At 39.6% G+C, this 10,786-nt stretch overlaps 1 protein-coding gene across 6 annotated transcripts in view; it reads right to left on the bottom strand.

Annotated features, from left to right (window-relative positions):
* MIPOL1 (mirror-image polydactyly 1) overlaps positions 212-10,786 on the bottom strand; it is a 178,657-nt gene continuing 168,082 nt past the window's right edge. For all 6 annotated transcript variants that reach the window (XM_021401825.1, XM_021401828.1, XM_021401824.1 and 3 more), the window contains one exon: positions 212-5,099. In XM_021401825.1, coding sequence (XP_021257500.1) covers positions 5,033-5,099 — 67 coding nt within the window. In that variant the 3' untranslated portion in view covers positions 212-5,032. The remainder of the gene's footprint in view (positions 5,100-10,786) is intronic.

Below are 10,786 nucleotides of genomic sequence, written 5' to 3'. Positions count from 1 at the left end.
TGCAGGATTTGGCCAGAATTCTTGTATTTGATTAATTTTATAAACAAGCCTTGGCCATTCACATGAAGATCTAAATTCTGAAAGCATTTTTGTACTTGCATTTCTGAAGTTTAGTTGAACAGAATTACCAAGTAAATGTTACCTTAAAAATTGATAAAGGTAAAGGCAATATTTTACAACTAAAAAAAAACCAAACCAACAAACACTCCCCTAAAAACTCCTTTTGCAAAGACTATTTTAATAAAAGGATTACAAAATACAAAAGAGAGAGAGAGACAGGTAACCTGAGATGTAATTTTGGAATGCAAACTTTTCGTTCAAATGTACAAGCTCAAACTTAACAAATGTTTAAAATATTTGAGTTTTTCAAATGGTGCCAAAATAAACCATGTCTCTTCTAAAGACTACATATTTAGCTAGGCACTGGCAATGTAAATCTTTCAACCATTTCAAGCATTTGTTTAAAAGCCTCCCAGAACACGTGTGCTCCCAACAAAACTGAAGAATGAAATGTTTAGACCACTGAAGCTCAACAGCTGACTTAGAATCAACCTAATACGAGAATACCACTTTGTTTTCTGGACTCGTGAATGCATTTTGTTTACCAATGCATGAGAAGAACAAACAAGGAAAGTCCAGCTCTGTAGACCTGATGTGAAATGGTACAATGATAGGAGTCACCACATCAACACTGCGATCATAGTGAGACCAGTACCAGAGAAACTGTCAGAGACTTAACGTGTCTTGCAGCTTATTCCTGTATATGAGGAAAATCTTGTGGGGTACAAATTAAAAAGAAGAAGAAAAAAAATGGCTAGCAGCCTTCATCAGGAAATATTCTAAATGAAGAAAATAATAGCACAGAAAAATCTTGACATTTAGATAGCAAGTTCATTCATGTATGTGGATTAAGGATGTTAAAACTCTTGATCATTTGATAAGAAAATGTATAAAGCCATTTAATTTGAAAATTAAGGTGAATATCTGTAAAGTGCCCTGTGATTTGGAATAAATAGATAAACAAGTGTGCCAGTAACAGCATATTGACATTACTAAACTATTTCAATATGATGGCTTATTTATAAAAGCTGCTTTCATGTTCTCCTACATTAACAGTTAACTAATGAATCTTACTTTATTGTAAATCCATTTAAAGGAGAATCAAACTAGCTTCATCTATGGGATTCTGCTAACACAGCCGATCTGGGTCTGAACTTTGCAAGTACCAGTAGTTTTCCTGGCACTAGTGCAGAAAACCATGCTACTCATTTTGGGTTGTGGGTTGAATGAAAAACAGTACTAAATGACTGAAGGTCCACAGTTCTTTTCTGTTAAAGTTGATTTGTCATAATATTGTTAATTAGTGTGGGCTTAGGGAAGGCTTACTATGAATATAATTACAGCGCCAAAAAGCATTAATAATGCTTTTATCCCAAGCCAACACGATGCTATTTACATATTTTACCCTGGCATATTGCAGAAATGGCTCCCAATGCAAGCATGCTGCAGGATCATCAAGAGAAACACAGGAAATCTCACAGGGGATGAGTGTTCCTGAGCATCTCAGTGCTCTTCAGAACAGCAGGGACACTAATGTGACCAGTAATTACAACTGTCACCATAAGCATGGCCTATGGTGAGCCACGTTTCATCGTTGGGAGGAAAACAAATTGCTACTTCTGTTACTTAATCTGACGCAAGCTCACCTTTCTCCACAAGTTAGGACAGAAGCGACTTCTCCATATCTGCTTTCTCTTCGCCTTCAGAGCATTGCACAGACATCAATCACTCCTCACTGAATAAACTGCACAACAAAAGCCAATTAATCTGTGTTATCATTATTGCCTATTTCTACATGCCAGATCAGAGTTCCTGCCCTCATTACACTGAAAGACAAAACTCAGACTGAGTTCAGTGTGCCCAGAAATCCACCTGAAGGCACTAAGGGCTCTGCCTCTATTTCTGGAACTGCCCAACCTTTGTCATTCACTGCAGTGGGTGAAGAAGTGAAAGTGTTTTGCCATTAACCCACAGAGGTGGCTGAGAGCCCCCCCAGGGTGCCTGTGTGCCTCTCAAGGGGCTTCATGCCTTTTACAACCGTCACCACAGGATTTGCTGAGGACCACACACCAGGCTATGAGCAAGGAGGAGGGAGAGGCCAATTACTCCAGAATCTTCACCTCCCACCACAGTCAATTTCCCAAGGTCTTTTCCAAAGAAGACAAACTTTTCTAGCTGAATTTTAAAAATTAATACCTAATTTAATTATGATTCAAACTAATATATTTGCAGGGTGATAACAGGTGCCAACTTAAAAGCTTATTAAACTTCATGGTCACTTTGTACCAGACGTAAGACAGAATCAGGAAATATTTTTTTACCTTAGGTACAACATGTCAAAAAGAAAACAGTGAAGCAAATTTACCACATAAATGTACAGAATCAAGTATTACCCACAACAAGAAGGGTGCTGACGCTACTTTCCTAAACAAAGCCAGCTGACACAGTGGGAGTGAGGGCAAACAGCCATGCTATACGGAACCTGCACTCACACAGCAATTTGCTCAGAGGAGGAAGGACTTGGGGCAAGGTGAGGAATTCTGATACACCTGGGGAGGAGGAACCTAGCACATTCATGCATGGAAAACAAGCTGTGATTAAGCAAATTTGCATTTCCCAAGTAGCAAACAAGCTCCCTCAACACAACTTTAGAAGGAGTAAGATGGAAAATCTTCACATGGAAAAACATGTAATTAAAAGTTAGCTTAAAACAACAGCTAACAATAAAAGTATCATTTTCACAGTGAAGGTTAGATACCTTACTGTCCTACGGGGACCTTTGCCAGACCCCACGGTGTTCAACTTACATAAGAAATTGCCTTGAAAAGGGGAATAATTTGGAGATGGTGATATTTGCTGATGGTACTCTGTTCCTGCAGTAATAGAGATGAGCTGTGGAATAGGAACTAGTGGTAATCAGTCAGGGAATGCACAGTAATACAGCAGCTGAGCATTCAGAAAATGGTTCTGATCCTGTACACCCCATGATGAATCCTGACCTGGATATTACAACTGAAGAAGATCTAAAATTATTATTATTATTATTATGGAAGTACTAGCTCAAAAGACATAAGCTATCTTAAAGAAATTCTAATGCTAAAACAATTACAAATAGCTTGGAGAATAAAACAGAAAACATAATTATGACACCTGTTAAAGTCACAGCTTGAATATCACGCACAAATCTTGCTCTATCTCAGCAAAAACACTGAAGAACTAGAAAAGAAACAGATTAGCATGACAAAACTAATTAAAACCATGAGACAGCTCCTTTACAAGAGACTTGGGCTCCTGTCTGGAAGATGGTGGGGGAATGATACAAAATACATAAAATCACAAGGGACGTAAAAATGCTATAAACAGAGAATGACTATTCAGTGTTTCTGAACAGAAACACAGCAACAGAAAAATCAGATTATAACATTTCCTCAATGAATTGGCTCAAAAGCGCTGACAGCTCAGGTGATCTTTTCTTCCAATTAGTGATCCAACGTTCAATGAGGACAGCAGAAGAAAGAGCAGAGTTGTCTGAATGAAGAACGGGAGCACACCAGAGAGGTGGAAGGCCCGGTGCTGGGTTGATGGGCTTCTGGTCTGGAAGCATGAAACTTTCCTCCCACTGAATAAATGTTGTGGAGACACTTCAGCTCACTGGGTATCTCAGGATTGACCAAAGGTCAAAAAGGAGCTCATCAGGAGTTTCTAAAATGACCCTGGATAAATTTGGCCTCAAGGAATGCTACTCTTTTCCCTGTAAGGGGCCAGGTTTGGTAGGCAGCTGCCTTGAGCTGACTCTTCTATTCGCCTTTAGTTGAGTGACAAAGATATGCAGAATACATGGAGATATTTGGCTCCCAAACACATATCTAGGGCCAACTCTCCTATATCTGTGTACCTGCAACTTTCCTCCCCACTCCTCTGTTTCCTCCCTCTCTTTAGGATTTTATCCTTCAGCCTCCAAGTTCCCTCCCAGGGCACTTTGGGAGTCGGCAAAGCAGAGGGCTGGCATTCTGGCCCCAAATCCAACCTGGATGGCACTCCTGCACTGCAGAGCAATCAGAGGTCAAGGTAAACCTGGGAAAAGGTCATTGCAGGAAATGCGTGAGCCATTCACCTTACACTGAATAGGTGCGTTTTGACTCTGTAAGGTGCTTTCTGAACATCTGAAGGATTACCCCTATAGGGAAGAACAGAGGAGTAACCAAAAACAAACCAGGAAGCCTTCCCCACTATCTGAGATACCCCACAATGTGACAAGGCTTTCACACAGCAGTTTATGATTATTTACGCAGTTGTTCCTCCAGTGAAACCCAACTGTGCATTTCTTTTGAAGGTATGCTGAAAATGCCATGCACTCCAGTAATTATTCAAGTGTTGCATAAAGCTATATGTGCATCCTTCCTTTAGATGTAGCTATGGTTACTAGCTGCAATTCAATGGGCTATAAGTAAGGAGGAAAAAAATTTCCAACACAGTGGTCAGAGCTATTTCTTGAATGCAAACTTACTTTATCAATTACTCTATTTAATATACAAATACAAGACTGTTTGTAGTTTCATAAATAACACAAGGAATTCAAATTTTGAAGCTGCTTTCCAGGATTTTGCACCTGACGTTGGTGGTATTTGAACACACATTCAAGCTGTGCCTAGCTTGCAGCAGACTGTAGTCTAGAAACACTGATGGAACAGACTTAAAATAAGCATCTACATCATTTTTCACAGTACACAGAGCCACAATGCATCTGCTTAAAAACAAATATATGTTTGCAGTGAAACATTTCAACAAATCACAGAACTCAGCAGCAAAGTAGTTAAACATTTATGATTTGATTTTATCTCAGCTTGGAATGTCGCTGGAGTGTCCCACTTCTAACAACTGTTTGCTAAGTTAAGGCTTTAGTGTTTACACAGTGCTGAATGAAGCAGCCTGGTCACCAGATGTGAATGCTTCCTTAGACTGGAGCTTTCAATCAGATCACGGTCCTAATGGTCCCTGCTCCAACCTTCTTCCTCAGGACGTCCACCAGCCTTTCCAACCTGAGAGGGGGCAGGGGAGAGGGAGAGGAGAAAAAAAAGGAAGCTAACGTTAGGAATGTTCTGGCTGAAAGAGACAGTGTTTGCACTGAACCAAGCTGTCCTGGTGGTGGTCACGCTCAGAAACAAAGCACTACTGTAAAAGAGAGACATTAGGGAAAATGCAGACAACTTACAGAAAACTTTAACCTAAAACCCAACCCATTTGCAGTCAGTGATATATACCAACTTGCTTTTCTTTTGTAGCATATAGAGTACCTGAATCCCTATAAGGTACTAACACAAAACCCTGTGCAGCAATTGTGGCACATATACCCTTTGGTGTTAGCACAATGTTCAGTTCTTGCACTTTTAAAAATTTAGGCACTTCACACCTCTTTTTAAACTTAACACTTAGCTGTTGTTTCCCTTTAAAAAATACCCTGCTGTTATCCGGCAGTGCAAGATATTTTTATTGTTAATTTATAAATTTACGCACAAATCGCATGTGTTTTATGTCAGAAGCTTTTTCAAAATACATGACAAGCCAAGTTTCTGATGTGCACAATGATATTTGAAGGTGGCCTGTGTGGCTGTTATGGAGACTACAGAAAAATTAACAGTCAAAATAAGGGTCAGAGAGCCATTTAACCCTTAATTTTAATGGGCAGGCTATAAGCATGTCCAGCATCTTGGTGGCTTAATTTGTTCTTTCCTTTTGAAACACAAAGGGCTAAATATGTTCATGGCTTTTCCATTCGCATGCATTTATTTTCAGCACTCCAGTAATCTTGCATTTAAGCTATTTATTCAACTTTATGGAATTCTTCCATGAAAGCTCTCCCACAAATAAACTAACTATACAGAACTAGGCACTGCAAGTAGTGGAACACTTTCAGAGCAGAAACCAGCATATTATGCACACAGCTTCTATGATGGATAAAAAGAACTGCAAGTTCAGGTAGGTGTATTCATTACTGCAGAGTTGACCATTTCTTCTTATCTGAAAAGACAGTGTTTTTTTTTTTTTTTTAAATATTATATAACATAAGGAATGTAGATAGGAAGTAAAAAATAACACCGCTTTATCAAAACTGTAAAATGTATTCTATCTAATGGCTGTATCAGTGCAGGAAACCTAGTTAACACTTTTTGGATTTAATGCCACAAGTCATGACTAACACACATGGTACGTACTGAAACACTCTTGTTTTCCAGCAACCACAAAGTGACATGAAACTACACCTCTTATTGTACTCACCAGGTGACTTAATTCCTGAAACTTGATTAAGAATTCACCACCCTAACACAATTATCAGACACCGGGAAATGTATGTGGAAAGTTCACCTGGTTCTAGTTGTTCCACAGGGACTCTAAAGAATCAACTTTTAATGACTTCAATTTCACTTTTTAAGTATAGGTAAAGAGTTACTGCTTAGCCATGCCTCTCCCTTCTATTGTCCATGCACTGATTTTCCTTTTCTAACCAATGAGCGCATTTTTTCCTGTTTTTAACATAAATCTATGGCACTTCATCTTTCTGAAGGCACTACCCAGATAGTTCTAAATCACTGCAGTCTGTTCATGCAAGTATGAAGCCAGGGGTTTTCCAGCATATTTACTACTTAAAGTGGATGAATCTATGTTTTCTGGGTTCTAAGAGTTTTAACTCATAGTTACTGATAGGTCACACTTTTCTCAGCTCCTCCTCCTGAGATGTTTCCCTGTTAAATCAGCTCTCTGTCCGTGTGCAAATTCAGAAAACAATGACAGATCAACCCTCAATATCAACAGCAATGAGGACTTTTTACCCTCTACGTTCAGAAGCGCTGCTGCTGCTTTCTTACCACTATAAACATCACTGGAGGTCTCTCTCTCTCTCTCTCTCTTACTCACTCTCTCACTGAAATCTTCTCTAAAGTGCTTCAGGATATAAAAGAAAGGAGTAACATTTGAAACAGAAGGTTTGGGCTGCCAACTGTTTCCTGATAAACAGCAGAAACAGCAAAATCCGAAAGCAGAGCTTATTAAAATCTCTGCTCAGTCAAAAAGAAATCACATAGCTTACAGAAGCGGGGGAAAAATGCATTTAGCGACTGAGGTTTCCTTCAAAGATGCAGGTTAGGGGTCCTACAGTTGGGCTCAGCTGTGCCCTGCATAAGGCCCAGCCAACGGCACTGCACATGGCAGCATACAAGTCAGCGAGGAGCTGCCCTTATTTGAAGAGAAATGCCACTGGGATGAAAGTAGATGTCTTCTGTTTAACCTTGAAACTGTCAGGCTTCATAGAAAATAATGAGGCTTAACAATCATAGCTTCTCCCTTTCAAATGAATGATGACTGAAATCATCAAGATGAGGTATCCAGCACCAAATCCAAACCGTGCAGGGCTTATGTGCCTTTTGTTTCAGTTGTGTGGATTTGCAAATTTATTTATTCTTTATTAGAAGAAATAAAAAAAATGCATCAGGGGATTAAGAAACCGTACATTTGAAAGAGATTTAAACAATAATGTAAAAGAGAAACTGTAACAGCTATTTATAAGATAAAACAACAGAGGGCAAAATTCACCCCTACACAGACACAAGACCCAATATACCACTGAAATCCCACTTAAGCCTACAAAATAATGCTATGGGCTGAATCAGTGCTTAATAACTCTTGATACAGGCCTCAGGGGGCTTTTCGGAACGATAATCCTGGACTCTTTGTTCACCCAGGGCCCAACTCTGCCATTCTGACTCACACTAAGCAACATTTTTCTCTGTGAGTAATAAAAGACAGCTAATAAGGCCATTTGTGTAAGTGAGGCACTACCTGTGAGGGGTGAGGATGACAGAATCACCCCTTCTAGGCCAGGTTTTGCACCAAGCCTGGTGGGTTACTGCAGGCAGCTCCTTTTGGAAAGTGAGCATCCTAATCTGTGGTAAGCTGAAGAAATAGTGTGAGGCCTCAAGATCAAAACTAACTGAAATGTCTCAACAGCCAAATGAGACATGCCGAAAATTACCCTAAAAGTCTCAGGCTCTGCAGAGTTTGATTCAAAATACAGAGGCAACGACCTGAAGAAAGCATCTTCTACTGCTTTGTGCAATCACAATTTATCTACCAGTATAGCCTCACTATATTTCACTTCACTGAAAGCAGCACTGACTACAATTGATGGTATTGTAAGACATAGATTTAACAAATGAAGGTTTTTTTTCCTTGTGAATAAACACTCTTCGTAGCATAAATGCAGTGTGCAATATGACGATCAGGAAAAGTGAGCAAAAAATGCATCATTGTGTAGAGTCTTGAAATTCTGCCTGAACATGAATGTTTCCAGCTATGTCTTTCTCAAGACAGATTCTCCACCACTGTCATCTCCTCTTTCAATTATTTCAAATTGCATTCTCTTACCACCTATACAGCTGACAAAAGCCTATATAGAGTGTATGATGTTACATGGAATACTCTTACACAGTTCCTGAAGTGACTGACAAAATTATTTGACTTTTAGCAGAGCTTCAGAGAGTTTTATTCCCTTGAGTATAACCATTTTGATTCTAGAATGAGCTTCAATAAGACTTAGAATTCTTACTGTCAGAGAAGTTTGTTCAAGGAGCCCAGAAGCTGGATGTAGAGTTGCAAAAATGGTATCTACTGGTGCAACAACCCTCTCTAGTGCTGACTGATGAAGAAACGCAGCTTTACACTGGAGCTGGGGATCACAAAAACTCTGCAACCATGTAAACCCACATAGCTCCTCCCACACTGCTGCATTTTTGACCGAAAGAACTCACTCCAAATGAAAGCAGTGGCCTTTACCCACAAGTTCTGTACATGACAGAGTTACAGTGTCACAGAATGATCTTCCAAGGCATCGTGCCCCAGAAGTGGCCAAAATGTATGCTCAACTGAAAAGAAACCCAATGAAAGCATCCTTCAGGTAGCCTATGGCCTAATCTGCAAAGCAATATACAGACTAGCAGAAAACAATAGCTTCTACCTGCATATGGGGGGGTTAAGTGATAAAAACAAAACCCTCCTGGATTTTGAAATGCTATATAAAGGCTTATAAACCTAAACTATAACCCTTGGTTATCTTTCCAATAGATAAGATTAGGTTTAGGCTATGAAGATGGCCTTACTTGCATGATTTCTGGCTTCTTGTGGAATGTGGTTTGCTAACACTAATTCCCTTTAGAAACCAAGCATTTAAAAATATATTAGATAAATAAAATGCATTGGACAAAAGCATTACAGGCAATTTAGCAGCTGAGCTCAGCGAATAACTGACCGCTCACAGAGTGGTCACACAAACAAATTCACTTAATTTCACCTCAGTATGAAAAATAAACCCTTTCCTTTTTCTCTCCTTTCCTTTGGTTTTCTTCTTGGATATATTTCCTTGAATCCTACACAGTGTTTTTTGCAAAAGTCAAGGAAATAAGTGACACAGAGAGGAGAGGCTGCTTTGATATGAGCATCTTCCTAGAACCAGTTGCTTGGACAGGGCCTCATTTACTCAAGAGGTCGGAGGAAACTGGTTCAGGTCTGGGATCTGTAGAAAGGTACCAGACTCCAGTTGCTTCCCTCTTCAGGAAGCAGCACTGTGCTAACAGTGGGTTCTGTGGGATTGTTTTCCGTTTCAGTTATGGAAGCTGTTCTCTTTGAATAAAATGCTTAAATATTCACAGGACCAAAGCCTGGAATGTACAGGTAAGGCCTTGCAGTAGGTGGCCTGCCATGCCACAGAGGCATCTCCCTCTTGCCCTCTGGGTGGGTCAGTGAAACTTTAACTATTCTTATCCCTAAATTTAAATATTATTTTTGTTACCATAAAAACCTTCATTTTGAACAATAATAAGTTCCAACTGATTCACTAAAAAGCATTACCTGGTTGCATTTAATGGGTCATATACCAGCCTGTAATAATTCCTTCGTAAATCATCAGTCTGCTAATGACTACACAGGCTCAGAAAGACCAGTTTCCTAACTGTCTAACCAAGTTTCCTCTGCACCTTTTGCATTGGATTTTGGGTATTCAGCAGTGGTTTTAAACCTGATACCAGAATTACTGGGTAGAATTCTGTGCCCTGTGGTAGACAGGTGGCTAGACTGACTGGTATAAATGGTCTTAAAAGACAAGTCTTAAAGACTGATTTAGCAGCATCAGCAAACTCTAAACTGTGGTACACCACAGCATTGAATCTAATTACTCCAGGTGCTGCTGCCAATTCCTGCCTGACCAACACTGGTTGTAATGTCCCTCCAAAAAGTATGTTCCATTAAACTTACAGACATTAAATTTGGCAGGGCAAGCCACTCTGTCTCTGAAAAGCCCTGTCACAAAACAAGCGTTCCTATTAAATCCCTTTCAGCATCTTCTCAGCCCAAAAGAGTAATTCTGTATATGATTAAACTTAGAAGCAAATACAGCCAGTTGGGCTCCTGACAGCAGACATATTTCAAAATAAACCTGGCTTACACAGGCCTTGGCTAAAATATTCAGCCTTTATCTGTGGTCCACAATAACTAATCTTGTCAAATAGTTTGCTCTCTGCCTTCTGTTTGGAAGATTATGAACTAGCTCACCATTACTATTCACCTTGTGCCATCACCAGCAGCAGGAAAAGTGAGTGATAAACACAGTTGGTCTATTTTGACAGTATTTCACTCTACTTTGCATTAATGTAGATTGCTACACAGAACACTGTGTACAGAA

This window comes from Numida meleagris, chromosome 6 (genome assembly GCF_002078875.1).
Source record: "Numida meleagris isolate 19003 breed g44 Domestic line chromosome 6, NumMel1.0, whole genome shotgun sequence".
In the NCBI taxonomy this organism is placed as follows: domain Eukaryota; kingdom Metazoa; phylum Chordata; class Aves; order Galliformes; family Numididae; genus Numida; species Numida meleagris.
This window is presented reverse-complemented; position numbering and strand designations above follow the sequence as displayed.